Source organism: Epinephelus lanceolatus, chromosome 23, assembly GCF_041903045.1.
Source record: "Epinephelus lanceolatus isolate andai-2023 chromosome 23, ASM4190304v1, whole genome shotgun sequence".
In the NCBI taxonomy this organism is placed as follows: domain Eukaryota; kingdom Metazoa; phylum Chordata; class Actinopteri; order Perciformes; family Serranidae; genus Epinephelus; species Epinephelus lanceolatus.
Window position 1 is genome coordinate 22,993,216 of NC_135756.1, and position 21,544 is coordinate 23,014,759.

The window sequence follows — 21,544 nt, forward strand, 5'->3', positions numbered from 1 at the left end:
CTGCCAATGCTGTGCTTTGATTGGACTTGCTTGTGGTATGCACAGTGTACAGTGCTCAGCATTGACACAGTCTCAGAACATGCACATACAGACGCCTTCGTAACAATTACATTCAGAGTTTTGGTAAAGGATACTCAGAAATGTTGCAAGTGATACTTATTTATGAATATTAGGGGTTATTTAAATCACACTACCCTGCTATCCTCTCTCATAATCAAAATCAAAACAAAGCAACAGAGGGAATACATTGTAGTGAAGAGCAATTTCTCATAATAATCCCTGAGGCATCTGTGTCAGCCCCTTCCTCACTTACCTTATTCTTACTCTTGTATATGAACATAAAGAGACACCCTCCTTCCAACTCCTCCTCTTCAGTTTTGGTCTATTTCCCTTGAACACCTTGTTTTAACCCTGTAATAAACAACAACCTGTTTTTTTTCTTAGTCTTAATACACATTTGTCTTATGTACACAGTTATATGTGATTAACATTAACAATAAGCTTATATATTTATGGAAAAAGTACACTCTGAAATGGAATGAATGAATGAATATATCACAGTAAAATTGTGTTGAAAGAAATAACAAGATGTTTTATAATAATAAGAATAAAACACATCATTAAAATGCACTTCTCTAAATCAAGTTAGTTACAACAAAGCCTAACAAAATAGAGTTTTCCCTGGGTTTTTCGAGACCAAGGTGGCAAAGGCCTGTGGCGGGGGGCATCTTGACAGCTGTACTTTAAGATACGGTCCCCCCTGTATTAATTATGAAAGGAGGCCCCCACATGCTTGAGCTTTACACTGCTGACTTGTGTAATCAGAACAGACATGTCCAGCCTTCTATGATTATATTTACCCTTTACAGCAGGCACATCCTAACAGCTGAGAATATTACTGTCAGGTATTGCCCCCCCCCTCTATTAAATATGAAAGGAGGCTGAAAATCACAGGACATGTCTGTTCTGATTATCAAGTCAGCGGTCCTGAAATGTGTGTTTCCCTTCTATAATACACATTCTATATCTCGGAGGCGACGTCTTTCCACATACGGGCTTCCTTCGCTTTTCAAACGGGGCAGAGCTCCGTGGGAAACAGTAGCAGAGACACAGCACAAGGGGGAACCGGGATCTGTCACAACACCGAAGGGAGAAGCAGGTCCATGGGGCTGTGCGCCGGATGGAAAAACAATCGTGTCGCACCGAATGCGCGCCGCTACGGCATCACTTTGGGTTTTGAGTGCACATGACGCGCGTCTACATTGAAAGTAATGGGTTTGTACGCGCAAAAGACGCTACATCTGAATGCCCCCCATGCACACACACACACACGCTTTAACCAAAGCGGCGGCCAAAATCCCCCAGGCGGCCCGCCTTTGTCTTAGATAGGCAGGGAAAAACCTACAAAAAGATTCATACAGACTCTACAAAATGAAATTCCAGGATTTTCAAGTACGTTTTCTCGCATTACTTTCTCATTTTTAAGGACTTCACTCCAGAAAACTTTCAATCTAATTTTTGTCAAACATAAATAAATCATTTGATCAATGTCTTTCTTTTCAGTGAAGGGTTACTTATCACACATGAAGAAAAAAGGACCAGTTGTCTTTAAAATTGAAGTGCCTGAAAGTAGTGCAAGGAAACAATGCCTGCAGGAACCCAAGTTTCACTTCAGTTTTCCGCCGAACTATAACATGGGTGCTAAAGAGAAAGGAGAACAAATCTCATTGAAAAGCCGTCTCATTAAGTCAAGTCATGTTAAGTTTAGCCATGGCAACTCAAGCCTACTGGTTTTGCCAGGGTTGTAAGGGTGGAACAAGAAAAATTAAAGCTTGTTAACTTTCATATTAGTGCTGCCAGAATACTGGAATTTCTAACTTTGATACAATACAGCCTGTAAATATCGAGATATGAGTTTTTGTCAGTATTGTCCAGCCCTATGGCTTTGTGTCATGGCTCCTGTTGATCCTGTGTCACTGTTCAAACCTCGTACAAGTGTCACATAAGGTTTTTTTACCCAAAATCAGCACTATAAAGCCGTACCCAGTTCTTGTGTGAAGCATTTCATCCTCTTCCTTGTAAACACATAGAAGAGGAGAGTTGTAAAGAAACGATCTTACCTTTGTGTATAGATTATAACATCAACAGCAACAGCAGCAGACGCTTTACATCGTAAACGTCTGGCTAACTAATGTCCTGTCTGGCTGGTCATCTGCCGGTCTGCCTGGGTGTCTGCCATTCCGTCTGTTGCCTTGTTTAGATAAAGATAACACGGAGCCTGTTGCCTTCAGGCTATACCTCTCATCTCCTCAGAGAAGACAATGCACAAGCTTGCATGCACTGCCATGTCATGTATGGATACAGTGAAATGGGAGATCACACCAAAGCTTATATATATTTATATAAACCTTCGTACATGCACAGTCAGTGTGCTTGACAGGTGGGCAAACAACTTGACACGCACAGTTACAGTAAGGCTGACTGCTGGTTTGCTGTGTCTCGTTTCTTTGTAGTTTTTTTTCTTTGTCGTGGTCTTTTTCTCTTCTCCTGTTGTGTGTGCAAGATGACAACAAGGAACAGCGTCAACACACTTGCCCCAGTCTAATTAGATACTGGCACACAGCACGGCTTTCATTAGTGAGGCCCAGACTCTCTCCATATAATTCTACATTATGTACTCATACTTGGCACTGACCATCCCAGTCGTCTTGGCGAAGAGAGCAAGGGACACACAAACACAGTTGCACAGCTGGTGGTCACTGGACTCCAAGGAAGAATGCTCTGTTTGTGTACTTTCATGTAGGTGTTTATCTTTCCCTACTTGTTATAACTGATGCAGTGTACTGTGACTGACAAGTGGACATTACTAACTTCCTCCGTCTTGGCTTTGTCTTTTACAGCCCCTTAAAAGTTAAAAGTTATTAAATGGACTATAAAACGGGCTTATTGTTAAAATCGCACAAAAGGTTCCACCACAAAAAAGCTTTGATAATCTTTTTTAATTTTTGTAAGTGCAAATAAAGCAGTTGAGCACAGATTTGTAGCCTTTTATTTGTACTTGTAAAAACTGAAAAGGATATTAAAATCGGCAGCATTCCAGTTTGCTTAATTGCCATGGAGTGCATGTGTGAGTCTTCACACAGTAGATGTGTCGTGGTTTGCCGTGGCACCGAGAAAATGCTGGCAGCGCTGTTCACAGGGATCTTTATGAACCTTTGCTCAGTGTCTAGTGCGACAGAAGGAGCAACCGTCTCCACATTGAAGTCCCGACCTCACCAGCTTGTTCATAACTGGTCTGTGCGGTGCCACTGTTTGGTTCTGTGTCTCGTTCTGTCTTATTTTAGCACATCTGGGGGAACATGTGGCGCTCAGCAGACTGAATTAATGTGTTTGTCTACCCGTTATAAAGGCTTCGCAGTTAAATTAGAAATTTTGCAGCAACCACAATTACTGCTGTCCTGGAGGCTCGTTGCAAAACAAGCCAGTAACAGTAACTACATTCATCATCACCTGGGTAGAACCATATAAAAATACTAGAGGACAGTAGTCACATCTGTTTCTTAATTGAGATTACTTTGGCATGATGTAATTTCATGGTCTTTTTTCCCCGCATTCCTACTCTTAAATTCTTTTTTTAATTAAGTTTACAATTCTGTTTCAAAAAATATCAGCTCACTCAACATAAAAATGCAGTTTTTCACCTGAACTAGGGTAACCAGCTAACTAGTGAGCATGCTGACATGGAAGTTGCTGTGCACAGCAGTTACTGTGTAGGTGCTAATCCCTGCTCGCTGCATACGGTCACCTTTACTGCTGGATTTAAAGCCAGCTAGTGTAAGTCGTGCACAATTCTGCCTCTACATTAAGAGGCCAATCAAAGTTTAATACAGCATTACAAAATCTTACAGAATCAAGGGAATGCTTTGTTCAGAGGAAGCTGGGCTCAGTAATGCTGGGCCTTTTGGACTGTCAAGTGTTCTGGGTGAAGTTTGGTAAATCAGATTTTTAGCTATGTGAGCGGTATGGGTTAGGGGATGTCAGTGTTGGTTTGTCCGTTGCTCAACTGGTCAACCCACCACTTTGGTCCAGGCTGAAATATCTACAGTGTATTGGATGGGACAAGAGTAGGAGTGTAAAACATTTTTCATCACAGTACAACATTATATCAATTCTTTGGACAATGATATCACAAAGTCTGCCATTATTTCAATTCAACTTTATTTTATTTTGTTTTATTTTATTTTGATATTAATATGAATATTAATTTTAATGTAATTAAATTTAATTTAATTCAATTCAATTCTATTCATCCTATTCAATTCAGGGGCTTGTGGTCGATATGAGACAATATCAGTAAATGTCGTGATTGTCTTTATCTTGAATGCATGCTGTCATCTGTCTGCTGCAAGGCTGCTAGCACTGAATATTAAGGAAGGAGTTGGGATTTGATGGAAATGGTGACACAGATGCTTTGGGAATTTCAGAATAAAGGCAGATCTTTAAGATGACAATATGTATTGATATTTTTACTGAGCATCAATGATATTACATTGTTGATTTCTGAATGGACACATTGATCCAGAGCGATTTATTTTTGCACTCCCAGTCAAGAGCTGCAACGATTAATTGATTAATCAATTAGTTGTAAACTTGTAAGTTAGAGATACTCGGTTTTCTTAAATGCTGTATTGTAGGCAACTGGACTTCTAGAGTTTCATGAAGACATTTCACCTCTTATCCAAGAGGCTTCTTCAGTTCTTCAGAACGGCCTCTTTGATGAGAGGCGAAACGTCTTTAAAAACCCAAGCAAGTCCAGCTGGCTACAATATAGTACTAAGATTATCGTGACCTGGATGACAGAATCTTGACCCATGACTCAAAGTTCTCTGATTTCAGCTTCCTGTATGAATATTTCCTGGCGTCTTTACCCCTATGACAGTAAACTAAATATCTTTGGGTTATGGATAAAGCAAGAGACCTGATAGAATAATCGCTATTTGTAGTCCTAGATGGATTGCCATGAAATTTGGTGCACATGTCAGCTCCTCAGAATGAATTGTAATCACTTTGGTGAAACCTTGACTTTTTGTCTTGAGTCATCATCAGGTCAAAATTTTAATTTGTCCAACACTTCAGGTTATGGCCAAACATCAGATAAACTAATGACCTTTCCATCAACCTCAGCTGCACCTCGGGTTACTGATAGCAAGTGTTAGCCTGCTAAAACACAGAGCTGAGATATGATGAACATTGTACTTGCTCACAATCAGCATTCAGCTCAAAGCTCTGCTGTAACTAAGCAGCCTTGTAGAGCTGCTACAGACTCTTTGTCTTTCTTTTCACTGACATTTAAAGCTGTTAATTATATGGTTTGCTTCATAGCTTTCAAGTAGGTACTACGTAAACAGGAAAACATCAGTCTCCAACATTGCATTGTTCACATATATTTACAGATGTTCTTATCAGTTTGCCAAATACATACAGGTCTGGCCACATGGTCCTATCTGACAGCCCTCCATTTGTTGTGTGTGTGTGTGTGTTTATGTACCCTTTGCCCTGTCTCAACTCTTTATCCTCCCACCAGATGCAGCAGGTGAGCATGCAGCCCTCCACAGACAGCGATCTCTACCCCACCGGCCACCCGTCATCCCGTTAGTGGCTCGCATGGCTGACCAGAACACATCTGGCACCCCAGCCATGACCGAGAGGGAAGCATCCCGTCTGGATAAGTTCAAACAGTTGTTGGCGGGGCCCAACACAGATCTGGGTAAGAGACACTCATCTAAAAGTCTCCATTTATCTGTCAGTGTGTGTTACAATCTGCGCTCTCGCACAGTCCACTTGTCTAACTCTTGCTCTGTCTCGCTCCACATTTCTCCACTTTTGTCTAGTTCTGCCTTTTTTTTCTCTCTTTTTGTTCTCTAAGCTCTTTAACTTTTTCATTTCCTTACGCACTTTTGCTACTCACTCTTAGTTTGCTCGCTCTCCGTCTGCCAGCTGTGCCGCGCTTTTAACGATGCTGTGAGGGGGAAAGTCATCCAGCCATCTGGACATGCAGATTACAAGGGGAAAAAATACCACCAACAACAAAAGCAAATGACAGGCCTTTGTTCTAACCAAACGACAGGCCTTTATTGTTTATCCAACCCCAGAGACTTTGTTTGCTAAAACTGCCACCCCAGTGGCCATGAAATCCTTGCAGACCTCCCTCTTTGCAGTTGACTTTGTGTCCTCTGAAACTTACTTTTGGCAACTGCTGCCACGCACCAACTTGTTGCATCAATCTCATAGTTTAAACTAGATTAACATCAAAGTGGTTATTAGACGTGTTTTCGAAATGAACCAGTCTGAGGGTACATGCTGAATGTTAAGATCCAGCCAGTGACCAATCCATAATTTACAAACAGAATGTTATGTGATGATGAAACGCTGAGGCTTGCTGTTAAAGAGCAGCAGCTGCCATGAATCTTAAGAGTTTTTACATAGATTTTAAAGCTTGGAGCAAAGGTGGCAAAGCAATGATTTTTAATGCTTATGGAGAAATCATATTTCACAGCAGCATCTGAAGTGCTGTCCAACACTTGAGGGGCAAAGGTCAACCCCTTATACAGGGAAAAAAGTATACAGATAGTGGTCTGATGTAGTCAGACATTTAAAGGTGCAGTGTAGGATTAAGTGGTGTCCAGTGGTGAAGTGCTGTTCCTCTTACGCTATTCCACTCATCCCAGACAGGCTGCTAATGAGTGCTCACCTTTTTCTCTGATAACGTGAGAACCAGACCTACAGCTGCTTTTTACCGGTAGCCGAATTATCCACAGAGGTCTCGTCGTCTCCGAAACAAATGGACACAGTTATTTAACGTTGAATAAAGCTGTTTCATTTTAAAAATCAGTCAGTACACGCACAGTTAAGTCAAGCTACGGGTACAACTCGACTAGGCCAATTAGTTGGACTGCTGTCCTTGTCCTGGTATACAAGCACAGGAGGTGGATCAATTTATTGACCAAAGTTTGCCCAACTCCGCTACAGTAGGTGGCAATATGCCCCCTTTCAGCTTGTTAGTATTGGACCTTTTTCCGGTTGACCTATTACATTACAGACCAAACAATCGACAAACAAGTTAGCTACAATTAGCTAGCAGCAAACTGGTACCATGGTGGACAACTTTACAGCTCTGTACATTTCGTCCGTCCAAAGATACACGTCTCTGAATGTAGATTTTGCCATGTTGTTACAAGCTTCTTCTTATGTTACGCATTTAATGCTATTCGACTTCTGGGTCAAAGCCCGTGGCAGAAACTGTGGAGCATGCGCAACGCACCTAGGCCAGTTTGGGTCCGTTTGACTGTTACATGCAGGAGTAATTTGACCCACAATTGTATTATCTGGGTGCATTAGTCCGATGTTGAGAAAATCAATTTAGTATGATTTCAGTCACACTAACATTGTTACGTGTATTTTAGAAGTCGGGTTTTTGTCGGACTAACACAATATATCTGTTTTCTCTAATGTCTCTAATGTTGAAATGATGGTTTGCGTACATCCTGTCAGAGCATTTATGCATGCTGGGAAAAGAAAATTAATGTTCTAAATTGAAGTTAGCAGTGACCCCATGACCTCTGTCTGTTTTTGTAGAAGCTCAGAGCTTGACTCATTAAAAACATCTGAGTTGTGTGGATTCAAAGTCTCCGTTAAAAGTTTATTTGAGTTCAGATCAGTTCTGTGTTAAGATAAAGAATGTAAAGGATGTGGTCTATGAGTGGGTTTGTGTGTGTGTGTGTGAGTCTATATGTGTGTGTGCTGAGTGTGGCTGACAGAAGGGGAGCATGAAGTGAGACCAGGGGAGAGAATTAGAAAAAAGTGCAGTGCTTAGCAAGAGAATGGGTTATGTGCCTGTCTAAATACCCTAAATATGCTAAATACAAAAAGAGTGTGTCGGAGATATTTCAGTGGAGGAATGACACAGTTTAAATACCGTAGCCTCCGCTCTCAAATAGCTGCTGTGGTCTTAATTTACCACAACTGAGGAGGCTACCAGGCATTAATTTGAGACGGGATATTATTAGAAACAAGCTTTTTATTCAGCTCCTCTTGTATAAGTACACTTTATCATATTTTAGCAAGAATCTTCTCAGTTTTCTAATCAGCTCTGTTTCTGCTCTTTGCTGTTAATGGAAGCTCTGCACTGTGTCTCAAAAGGCCGTTACTGGAAGGCTTTTATTTGAAGACGTTTGCAGACGGATACAGAATTTTGGAAGCAGATACCGACAAAGATGTTAAGAATTTAAAAAAATCTGGCAACAAATTCTAAGAAGGAAGTTTTTTACATGAACATTTCTGATACATTTTACATTTGGTTATCAGAAAGTTGCATTTCACACTTAATAAATGAACTTGTAAGTGCTTTCTAATTAAAAATGATGAGATACTTCATCAAACAGTTGTTTACTCAGGGAACATTGACTGATCATTTAGCGCTTTTACAGCAATGCCCTGAGTTCACATTCAGTGGGCTAGATGATAAAAATATATGATGGCAATTGCAATGAAATTATGAAAAATAACTAGCAGCAATGTCTAGCAAGCATTATAAACAGCAATAAAAAAAACAGTAAAAAGGCGAGAAAATTAAATAACAAAAACAAAACCTGCCATAAATGACGGATACATAACAACAACAATAAAAACAATAAAATATAGAAAATAAAAACAATAAAGCATTCACTTGAAATGATCTACCGACACACACCTCTCTAATTTCAATACGTCTTGTATCTTGTTCCATTTATTTGGTGCGAAAAAAACTAAAAGCTAATTTACCAAGCTCAGTACTGATCTGAAAGATTTCAAGGGATACAAATTCCTGTGAGCGTGTTTGATGAGAGATGGATTTGATTTTTAATTTTTAAAAGAGAAGTGAGGTAGTAGGGTAACTTTCCCAGCAATGCCTTATGAACAGAACAGAGGCAATGTTTTTTTTCCGTCTATCAGTGAGAGATGACCACCCCAAATTCTGATAAAGCTCACAGCAGTGAGTTCTAAAACCAGATCCAGTGTAGTACACTGTATCAAGTGATTTCAAACATATCTTCTCTCTGCTGACAATTCTTGGGACTTATCGGCTTAAGTTCAGGAACATGGAACAAAACATGGAGCCATCTCATGATAACACCCTGGAATTGAATGAATAAGTGTGCATACAGTGGAATTTAGACACACCCCGCCAGGAAACTGAAGGTGGGGGACTTCCAGTAGTTGGAAACTGAGTGGGAACGAGCTTCGGTTGGTAGGGGAAGTTCTAGGTGGCTGCATCTGAACTGCACGGTAACCGCAGTGGTGCAGTGGTTAGCATTGTTGCCTCACAGCAAGAGGGTTCCTGGTTTGAATCAAGGGTGGGGGGTTTGAACCCCGGGGTGTTGGAGCCCCTGTGTGTGGAGTTTGCATGTTCTCCCTGTATCAGCATGGGTTTTCTCAGGGTACTCCGGCTTCCTCCCACAGTCCGAAGACATGCAGGTTAATTGGTGACTCCAAATTGTCCGTAGGTGTGAATGTGAGTGTGAATGGTTGTCTCTATGTGTCAGCCCTGTGATAGTCTGGTGACCTGTCCAGGGTGTACCCCACCTCCTGCCCAGCCCCCTCGCAACCCCCAACAGGAAAAGTGTTTACTGAAAATGAAGGAATGAATGCATCTGTAACGCCAGTACTGATATATTTGCAATACGCCAGACTCTAATTTGCATAACGTGTCAAAATTCTCTTTCAAAGGCGTAAAAGTACCCTTAGATACTCCTCAGTACATTTGTTATATTATTAATGGCAAAAGACAAACACAATCTATCGCCACAGATGGATTATCCGGGCCAGCATGTTAACCTGCATCCACAAATCATATTCTGTCATCCGACATGGCCGATTGGTGTTCAATTTGAATAAAAGTCAGGGAGTTTGTACCCCTTGGAGCCACTGCTTTAGTTGCCACATGTAGATTACTTTGATGTACACACTCTCTATGAGGATTGGCCACGATCCTAAAATGTAAATGCTGGATTTCATTAAGTTTGAATGGCCTTAGTCAGCACAGTGCTTCACCTCTACGTGTGATCCCCTTGAAAACTTTTCAAACAAAACAAACCGGTCCACAAGTCGTCAGTGTTAGTCAACGGCGGTTGCGGCCCGCTCGAGCAGAGTGTACCCTGTACATCAGCAGAGTGTCTTGAGGTGTCAGCCCCCATTAGGGCCTGCCAGGCATCACAAGCTGGCTGTCTAAATTTAGTTTAGTCTCTGCGCCATGATTAGATAGCCCAGAACGGGCGAGCCACGCTGCCGGCTGCTGGCAGCATGAAAGATGAACTTCATTCACGGGACATAATGAAGTGAAGGATTGGGGAGGGGGTGTGATGAGGGGTGATAGGGGGAGGGAGAGGGATAGGGGCAGATAAGATAAGATGAAACTTTAATGATCCCCGTGGGGAAATTGGGTCACTGCAGCAGCAAAGAATGGGATATAGATGAGAATGCAAGAAGAAAAAAAAATTAACAGCGCTACCATCTGAAGGAAGCCTGTTGTGACAAAATATTACTGGGACCAAAATAAACAACATCATCGCTTGCTTGGACCTTGGTTTAGAAAGTAGCTGTTTTTGGGTATGAATGTGTCTGGTATGAAACACTGATGCAGTTGCTTTCACTTGGAGCATTTTGCCGTCCACACATTAGCAGATTTTTGCAGTTTTCACTCAAGAGGAACATGACAAGACGGATTAAACTCCTTGTCCTCGAAGCAGAGGGCATTGTCCCCCGCACGCTGCCTGTGACACATTTACACTCATACAAAGTCCCACACATACCAGTGGACCCTGTCAGCGGGGATGACTCCCCCTTATGTAAAAGAGAAACTCGACCGACTGTCCTTGAGCTCAGAGGAAGAGGGGGCTGGGATGATCCATTGGTCGGTTCCTCACTTGAATGGTGTAATTAATTGCAGAGGCAGCCATGTTTTTGGGCCAAGCCCCCTGACATGTCGGGACTGCCCGTTTCTGGAGTCCACAGGTGTGTTTGTCTCTGTCTGACCCCTTTGGTCAGTGTGTGAATGTGTGTATGATAAACTTAGTCCATAACCTCTACATTGTGTCGTAGGCTTATTGAGCTTATCAGAGAGCTTATTCGTGCCCCGAGTCGTATGTAACTTTGCCTTTAGAGGTGTTATTCAGAAGAAAACTGGATTAAATCAAAGGGAATATGTAAAAGGCAACGCTATGCATGCTCGCACATACGTTTCTACCTGTTATTCTCCCTTGTTAGCGTTTTCTGTTTTTCCGATCATGTTAAATATGCCCAGTTTGCCTTCGTGATCACCTTTACACTCACATCTTTAACATCCCTGTCAGTTTCCTCCCGCCCTCCCTCTCCATTGAGCCTTGCGACAGGTTGTGACAGCGGCCTGTTTAGCACGTAAGGTCATGTAGAAGGTGATGACCTGTGCGTGCGCGAGAGCAGGGTGATTGATGTCAGGTTGATTTCAGCTAATTATTCCTGATGTCCTGAGGCGAGCCTGTCTGTTGAGTGAACCTGATCACAGCCACCCTCTGAACGCTCAGCGAGGGGGGGGTGGGGGGGTGGGGGGGTTGTTTCAGCTGGGAAACTGAGAAAAAAACACGCACTGATTTAGTCAGAGTTTCACTTCTTGTTAATGCAGCACTTACCACAGCTCCATTATTTGTAGAGGGGTGCAATATTTTCACATAAGCTGTGAAATATGCTTCACAGTATCCTTGAATAGTTTGCCAATTACTAGACTTTGCAGCACGATCCAACCCAGAAACTTCTTATGATAAATAAACATAACTAAAGAACAACAGAATTAATCTGTGTTGTTTCCTCGTGGGGCCACTGTCATTTTTAGATCTGTCATCAGTCGAGGAATGAGCAAAAGGGACTAGTTTAGTTCCTCTGGTGTCATAGTTCCTGGAACTTTTTGTTGAAAAAAGGCTCTAATCTGCAGCTTGGTGATTTGTAACAGAACCATGACATTTTGACTGTATGTCAAAATGTTTGACTGTAGGAAAATACTAGCATCTCATTAACATGTAAACACATCATCTGATCGTTTCTCTCTGGTTGGAATAACCATATTCTTCCTGTGCATGTTTGCCCCGTGTGCGGGTACAAATTGGTGACGTAGCTGGGGCATCCCGCAGCAGTGGTTTCTACGAGCTTATTTTGACAGAGAATTTGTTCGCAAATTGAAAAAAAGCCCCCTGCTCATGCTACATTACTTGTAAGTGCTCTTTGATTTTGAAACAGTAGCCTGAGGTAACATTGTTGCTACAGGCTGCAATGTGGAGTTGCTGGACATAACAATCGTCTGTCGTTACGTACTAACATACTAACGTTTAGGGAACATCAGTCTCTTGTGAGGTGTTAAAGACATTGGTTCCCAGTTGGTGGGTCGCGGGCCCATTCTGAATGGACTGCAAGTGACTCGCAAATGTGTCAAGTTTGTAAAAAAACACGTTTTATTTTGAAGTACAGTAAATTTCCAGCACAGAGCTTTTATTTTGAAGTGGTATTTTCTGCTGTTAAGTGAGTGACGACCTGACAGCTACTTGGCAGAGGCAGCAAACTAGCTCACCGACACGACCAAACGCAAGTATGACGCTGAATATATTAAACTACTAGCCCCTTTTACACTGCCAGATTTTCCGTGAATGTTGGGCCGTTTTGCCGGCAAGCTGCGAATGTTTAGATACACAGAGCCGGATTGGCAAGTTGATCCGAGGTGCCCAATTTTCCGCCGCGTAGGGGTGAACATATTGGCGGAACCTTTTTGGTTTAAAAAGAACGAGGCTGTTGATGACTTGTGGGAGGAGCTGTTGATGACGCCGTACGTGCGACCCACTGGCGGTGGGTTGTCCTCGTAAACGAAGAGGCCAGTAACCTTCAAATTACGGGAACGGTGAAGAACGGGCCGACTTACGAGAGAATCGCCGAAGGACTGACTAGCCATGGCTTCCCTCGGAGTATGTCACTGTTTACGTCACACACTGAGCTACACGTTTTGTTACTTGCTCATGCCCCCCATTTCCCCGAAAAAGGCACATTCGGTATGAACAGAAGTGGGCAGACGGCATTTTGCTGCACTCTCCGATTTTGTTTTTATACTGCCAATGCTGTACGAAGACTGATTGGGCTTTCCTGTGAATTTGCACAATTCCTATGTAAAAAGGGCTAATGACTAAGGAGAAATCTGGACCCCTGTGGCTGGACCAGTTGGGAGTAGGGTTGGGACTCGTTAGGATTTTAACGATTCCGATTCCTTACCGATTCCTCTTACTGATTCCTACATTATATTCATTATACTTGCTATACTTAAACAAGTATATAATAAACACAAATGCAGTCATACAAATACAAAAACTTTATTCTAACTGTTGCACAGTACAATTAGATGAAAATACACATTTGTGTGTGGTGTGTATTTCAGATTTAGAGCTTGTATCATCTCCCTGAGAATATATAACAACAAAAAGTGATTCTCTGATTTCTACAGTAACACTATTACCTCAAACTAACCACAGCAATGTAATACAAAAATACTTATATGCATTCATGCTTGGGCACTGTTATTTACGTAACAACACCTGAACAGAACACACACACATTGGCTGTTTCTACCGCTCCCCTCGCTGGAAGCCTCGGACCTTCTGCCGCCCGCCTGCGCCTTGATTAAACGCTGAAAATAAAATAAAAGAGGGAGACAGGTTTTTCCTATTTTATCTTATTTTGTTATATTTCTCCCTCTCCCCGAGCTGGAAGCCTTGGACCTCCTGCTGCCTGCTCCCGTCTCAAACACGGAGGTCTCCCTCTCCGCTGAGCACCCACGGGGCACGCCCGGCCTGTTAAATAGCCTGTAACCATAACAACTGTGTGACACAAAGTCAGTGCTTTAGTAATTAAATAATTTCGGGCTCGGTCGGGTTCGGACAGAAATATGCGGCCCGTGCCACACTCTAATGGAAATACACGTGACATGTTTTTTTTTACAATCTAGGAACCGTTTGCGTTTACATCATTCCAAATGTGATGGAACCGGTTCCAGAACCGGAACGTTGGACCCTGTTCCAAAAAAGAACCGGATCCGGATCCCAACCCTAGTTGGGAGCCACTGGTTTAGGAGACATCTGTAATTTGTTGCTACAGGAAATAACACTTACTCTTACGTTACTTATAATTGTATAAGCAGTCGGACCGTTCTTCCACTTCATCTTTATGTATTGAATTAATTGAATTTTCTCAATAAAGCTGGAACAACCATCTTTTTCTGTTGTATTGCCGGCAGATTAGACACTTAACGGCAGACAGAACCATTCTACTGCAAGTCAGAACATTATATTCTGATTAAAGGCTTTGGGGCATGCAAACTCACGTCTTATCAGATCACTTTATTTAGCATCCATGTAAACTGTTTGGTTGTTATCTTTATATTATCCATTTAACCACAGATAGTGAGAGGGGATAGCTTTACAAATGCAACAGTAGATTGTCTGACATATTTTCATATTTGTTATAGTTTTCAGCTGCTAAACAAAACTTATTATTTTCTGCCAGTTCTGTTTTGAAGTACAAGATAAGGTATTGTTTGTGTTTGTGGTTGATTTTGTGTGTGTGTTTCCATTGTAATGTATTTTTAACTGTGTTTTTAGTGCTGTATACTTTCTGTAAGCCAGCTTTTACAGACCTCCTGCATATATTCTTCTTTTTAATTGATTTTAAGACCAAGAGCTGGCATCTGACATTAAGCAGTTATTGCTGGATGGCAGAAATACTGCTGTTGCTATGGCAATGGTCCTTTCCCCTCTTCTCCTTCCTGGCAATTCATCCATACTCTATCTTTTACTTCCCCTTTTCATCAGTTGCTTTCCTTGTTTGTCTTTCTGCCTTCCTCTTCTTGTAATACCTTGTGTTTGCTTTGTGTGAGGTCATTACATGAGTCGGAGTCGTCCACGTCACACATGTACTCACACGGATGTCCACAAACATGTGGGAGCTGATCTGTGATGTAGATCTATGAGCAATTGACCCCAAAAATAACATACAAGAACATAAAAACACAAAGAAACTGCTAACCAACAGTAAGAAAACAGAAAATACAAGAAATAGCTGCCCACAAGAACACACGCAGAGTTTATTCTATTGTACTGCTGCCTGTCGGTGTGTCTCTACCCTCTGTTGGGGGTGCTGCAGCTCTTTGTTACACCTCAACCACTACAGTTGCTTCTCCCCAACTGCCGTCACCCTCACTGCAGCAACTACGGTTAGGAGGCCTGCTACTTTCTGCCACAGTTCGCTCGCTCCACACTCTGTAGCGCTACAATCCTGTTACACAGCAGCCACCATATGATAGGCTTACCATCAGCACTGTTTGCAAAGTTAATAGCCGCCATCAAAGTGGGAAGTGGCGATGTAATTCAATTTAACTCAGTCCTAATGCCTCGTTTCAAAGCACTGTCCATGTGTGACAATTTTAGAGGTGAGTGTGTGTGTGTCACAGGCTTGGGAAGTGTAGAAGAGATAATGCAGCATTAGACTGTGTACTGTGGTAAATGTCTGGGAAATGTGGCAAGTTTGCAGAGAAAAGGTTTCCATGTGAATTCTCAGCAGAAGGTTCCTCTTTTATTTGAAACATCAATAGCAGCCATTTGTCGAAAGCTAGAGAGGAAAATAGAGAAAATGCACTGTAGGTTGTTTTTTGTATAAGTGTCCTATTCTTAGAAAGTGGATACTGTGAGAAATCTTGAAGTCACAGCATTTTATTTCCCTTTTTTACTGCTTTAAAATTGTACTCCACTGTGTGTTCCTCGCATGGTGCTAACAGTCAGTGGTATTATGTATGCATCTGTGCATGAATGTTCATGTGTGTGTGTGCGTGTGCTGCTCCCCAGCATGTCCCCAGGCAAAACACCTGACTTAATAAGGTTGGTCCAACCTCCAGCTGTCTCTCCTGTGTCAGTAGCCTCCCAGCTTGTCTGGCTTAGTTTATTCAGATGTTACACGGTGGTCTTCCATGTGAATTTTTCATCCTTTCTTTTCTAAGAGGAGCTTGACTGAACACACTTCAGCCCTCACAGTCCACGCCTGTTCTCTGCTGGCCACTCAGATGTGCAGCTTTATGTGCAGGGGAAGACATGTTGTGTCCGACAGTGTCAGTTTAATCCTGTCATTCATTATTTGTATACAGTGATTTGAGAAAAGTACAATGTCTCTATATGACAACCTGGCAAGACATAGCCAGAGGTTTCTTTTTCTTTATCAGTTCTGTTAAGTCTACCTAAATGGTACTATAAATTTAAACATGATTAATAATACAGCTCTGTGTCACAGGCTTTCTTTTCTTTCCTTCAGGCTAAAAACAAGGAACAATTCTTTTTTATATCCCCACTGATTGATCCAATAACCAGTGAAGTTAAGCTGTTAAGCTCATGGAAAGCTCAGATAGATACAATGGTTTATACCAAACTCCAAGATATGATTTCTGTTACTGTACCAAAGGACCCGAAAACAACCAAATGCAAGACAGTAAAATATATAATAATATAAATATATAAGACAGACGAGACAGATAATCTATAAAAACGAAATGATGCTCTTTCTCCTCCTTGTATTATTTTTAATCGTTTATTTATTTATTTATTTTGAGTGGTATTACTTAATTAAAATGAAATTTATTTTGTCCAATTCACCTGATTTGCATGTGTTTGAAGTGCGGGAGGAAACCGGAGTACCCGGTGAAAACCCGCGCAGCCACAGGGAAAACATGCTCACCTCACAGACAGGAAGAGGGCCAGGAGGTCCTGCTGTGAGGCCACAGAGGCTAACCACTGAGCCACCGTGCTGCCCTCAGAAGATCTGTGATAGTTTTTCTACAGCACAACTCCAGTGAATCATGCTAAAAAAACACAGGGATGCACGATGATATCGACACGTCATCGGTCAGTTATCAGCCATCAGTTATCGGCCAGATGTGTTGATATATATCAGCATATTGACAAAAAATCCAATGTCGTGCATCCCTGAAAAAACCTTTCACAGAACTTCACTCCTTACCTTCTATATCCTTTTGATGGTGATGGTGATGCTGCAGCAGAATGATTTCCTCATTCAAGAGAAGAAATGCCGCACACAGTTCTTCTTCTTCGTCTTATTTTGGGTCAAGGTGTCATCTTTCAAGGATGTCTTGTCATTGTCCACTGAGGATGTCTTCTGCGGCTCACCCTGCAAACTGACTGAACTGTCCTCATCTTCCGTCTGCAGCGCATTTTTAGCTGCAGCAGGCTGTACCAGGACCACACCTGATGGAAGGACTTGAGGAGATAATGCTGGATGGTGGCGGTCTGGATTGATGCTGGTGGTTCTATGTCTTGGTTTTTCCATGGGAGTCCTGGAATAGGAGCTGTGGTGGCCACTAGCAATGAATGGATGAGTGAGGACCTCAGTGGGAGAGATCCTCTCAGTCCCATCCAGTTTCAGCATGGCCTTCAGGAGATCAATATACTGCGCTCGCTCCACAGCCTCTGCTGAGTTGTTCGGCTCCAGGTGCATGTGTTTCAGATCATCCAGAGAGTGACATAATAAGTTTAAGGGACTCCTGGAATTGCATGGTCCATAATACTCCTCTTGTGTCTTGAGCCTCCAGCTGTTGGACTCAGTCCTGGTGAAATAACACTTTGTCTTATGTCCATTATTTAGAAGATGGTCTGCTGGCTGACCCAGGAATCTATTATTGTACTGCAGTACTTCATAGTCGGTTCTTCCTGGGAATAGTAATTGACCATGGACAAAGAAAGCCGTCATAATACCCAATGACCACATGTCAATGGCCTCAGAGAATGGAAGGCCCAAAATAATTTCTGGAGCTCTGAAGTAACGGTTTTGTAGCATCTTGCCCTGCTTGGCTTTGGAACTTTGTATGGCCAAGCCAAAGTCTATGAGCTTGACTTGGAATGGTCGTGTCCGTTGATCCACCAGCATGATGTTGTCCAATTTGAAATCTGTGTGGATCACTCCGATGCTTTTCAGCGCCTTGAATGCTTTGGCCAGCTGTTGAATGATGGTGCTGACGTCACTCAAACGGTTGTCCAATTGCTATCATCAGAATCATCAGGTCATGTGTCTCTCTGTTGTACTGTGATGTCATCAGTTTAAGTGTGAACATGCCGAGATCCATTCTAGGATTCGAATGTACACATGAGTTGGGCTTGATGGTTAGTGACAACATGTAGAGATACAGTTTTGTGTGCTGATTAGGGTTGGGATCCGGATCTGCTTCTTTTTTGGAACCGGGTCCAAAGTTCCGGTTCTGGAACCGGTTCCATCACATTTGGAATAACGGTTCCTGCAAACGGTTCCTAGATTGTAAAAAAAAACACGTCACGTGCATTTCCATTAGAGTGCGGCACGGGCCGCATATTTCTGTCTGAACCCGACCGAGCCCGACATTATTTAATGACTAAAGCACTGAGTTTGTGTCACACAGTTGTTACGGTTACAGGCTATTTAACAGGCCGGGCGTGCGCCGTAGGTGCTCAGCGGAGAGGGAGACCTCCGTGTTTGAGACGGGAGCGGGCAGCGGGAGGTCCGCTTCCAGCTCGGGGAGAGGGAGAAATATAACAAAATAAGATAAAATAGGAAAAACCTGTCTCCCTCTTTTATTTTATTTTCAGCGTTTAATCAAGGCGGAAGGTCCGAGGCTTCCAGAGAGGGGAGCGGTAGAAACAAACAGCCAATGTATGAGTGTGTTCTGTTCAGGTGTTGTTACGTAAATAACAGTGTCCAAGCATGAATGCATATAAGTATTTTTTATTACATTGCTGTGGTTAATTTGAGGTGACAGTATTACTGTAGAAATCAGAGAATCACTTTTTGTTGTTATATATTCTCAGGGAGATGATACAAGCTCTAAATCTGAAATACACACCACACACAAATGTGTATTTTCATCTAATTGTACTGTGCACTAGTGTTTGTATTTGTATGATTGCATTTGTTTTTATTATATACTTGTTTAAGTATAGCAAGTATAATGAATATAATGTAGGAATCGGTAAGAGGAATTGGTAAGTAATCGGACCGTTAAGAAGGAATCGGTAAGGAATCGGAATAGTTAAAATCCTAACGAGTCCCAACCCTAGTAGAGACACAGTTTTGTGTGCTGATCAAGTGTTCCTAAGTATTCATCCCTTAAACTGTGGATGATGGCGTCTCAGAGGCTGATTCACCATCATCCTCTGAGACACTGAATGACACTTTGTCATTTTACAGCTAAACGGTACACTAAAATAGGTTTCTGAAACCAACTGTGGCGGGAAATAGGCAGTGCAGTAGCAAAATCTTGATTCATATATTATCAGCGCTGCCTTGTGTGACAGTTTCACCCCTTTATGACAGTCATGGGCTGGCTTAACTTGGCTTGGCTTGGTTTGGTGTGGGGCAGGATGCAGGAGGGAGTAGAGTCTCGTAACACACATGGCTTATTTGAGGGGAAAAGCAGGGTCCTTGGGGTTTGGCTGGCTGTGGTCAGTGAGATGTCACCGTGACCCGCTTGGGGGCAGGCTGCCTGGCTTTTCGACAGCTGTGTGAGAGACTCTTGAGCTCTGATTGGTTGGTACCATTCATGTGTGGTGGATTCTTGTAAATGCCATTAGAAACACTATGAGGAGGCAGAGGAAGATGTTTATTTTTTTTTAATTATTATTTGCTTCATGTAGGACTCTGGGAATGTTGTGACAGTTTCTGCAAATTAGACCCAAGTTATTTTCATAAAAAGTTACCAACTACAGCTTCAATACATTGATTTGTTTCTCACTTAATCATTAAGTTTCTAAAATTAAAATGTCCAAAGTGTCAGACTACTTGTTTTTTTTGGGCCAAAAGCCCAACACCGAAAGATATTCAGTTTACAAAAGAAAAACAGGAAATACTAACATTTGACAGTTTGGAGGAAGTCTGTTTTTGTTTAAAACATTACTTAAAGGTTATCAACATTGCTGGTGAGTCATTTTTTTGTCGACTGACTAATTGGTTAAGCTGTTCAAGTGTTGAGGATAACATAAGTCTTTTATAGACAAGGAAAAAAACAAGTTCTACATGTGTTATTTTCTATAGAAACACTGCTGGTTGAGTGGCAGGTGGACAGGATATTTATGTGTGTGTGTGTGTGTGTGTGTGTGTACTATTTTCCCTGAATTCCACAACTACCGGTTGCACTGTGGTAGCTCATTATCCTTTGAATCTGCAGTGATTTCATTTAGCATATTAATGAGTTAGGATTTTTTTTTTAGCTGAAATGTGGAAATGTGTTCGTCCCAATATAACAATCACCTGGAAAAGTAACATAACTGAAATTTACAGTGTCTACATATTCCCTCATAAAACGTTAATTAAAAAAAAAAAAAAGTCACCAGGTCAGATATTTTGGAACCTGTTTCATGTGAATCAGTTAACGGCAAGGTAAGCCTCGGGGAATTGCCTATACAAATCTGAGTTATAGCACACTGAACACACACACACACACACACACACACACACACACACACACACTCTCACACCTGTACACTCATCTATGCTCGGTGTCCTCTCCCAGCCATCTGGGCCATCCATCAGGCCTCCTGAGCAGGTATAATCCAGGGGGGAGTATCTTTTTACAAGAGTCCCATTAGTTTACGAGCCGTCTGCTCCCTGGCGCCATCACTTTGTCCTCTAGATGAGTTAGACCGTTCAGGACTCTCTCACAGCATTCAAGGTTTATAGGAGGGGAGCTTAACTTTTTAATACACTGCATGATAAAGGTGTCTGTCCTGATTGTATTGTTTTTCTGACCTCACTGGCAAAATAGCTTCAGATGACACAGAGACAACGCCTGCGACAAGAGAAGAATGGATGGTATTTACCTACCTTTTACCATAGCAAGACTTCTCATGGCTATCACACAGGTGGCACATATAATAATAGTGTTTGTGAAGCATACACTTTCTTGCTCTACTTAAAGCAAGAGATAATAATAATGATAATAATAACGACTGATAGTGGTGCTACAGTCCCAAATTTGGATTTGCTGAGGTAGCTCCTGTTGCAGAGTACAAACCCCAGTTTTGGCAGGTGTGTGCGGTATTCACATACCTGTGTGTGCACGTGTGTTGCAGAGAACCTTGTGGTGTTTTGCCCCAGTGGTCGCGCTCCGTCTGAATGATGCCTGAATAGTGCATGGCTCCGGCCCGCCAACCGTCTTCCCTTCTGCTCCCATCAGCTCCCTGCTCAGCCAGCACTGACTGACAGCGCTTCTCGCTGTCTTCTATTCTTCTTACTGGCCTTCATACAGAACCGTGCACACTGGCAGGTAGACTGACTGACAGGCAAGTAGACGGGCAGACGTGGAAGAAGTGCAGGAACACACTATCACACAACTGCCTCATATTGCTCGGTTGCTTATAGTAAGAGCTCTCACTCGGCCAGTTAAGCTCCTAGAGCTCTATTGTTTCAGTCCATTCTG

General features: G+C 42.2%; 1 protein-coding gene across 2 annotated transcripts in view; it reads left to right on the plus strand.

Moving 5' to 3' along the window:
• The window catches only part of tbc1d22a (TBC1 domain family, member 22a), a 196,301-nt gene that overhangs the window by 5,571 nt on the left and 169,186 nt on the right, over positions 1 to 21,544 (plus strand). For both annotated transcript variants that reach the window (XM_033615048.2, XM_033615049.2), the window contains exon 5: positions 5,585 to 5,767. In XM_033615048.2, the coding sequence (XP_033470939.1) occupies positions 5,585 to 5,767 (183 nt within the window). The remainder of the gene's footprint in view (positions 1 to 5,584; positions 5,768 to 21,544) is intronic.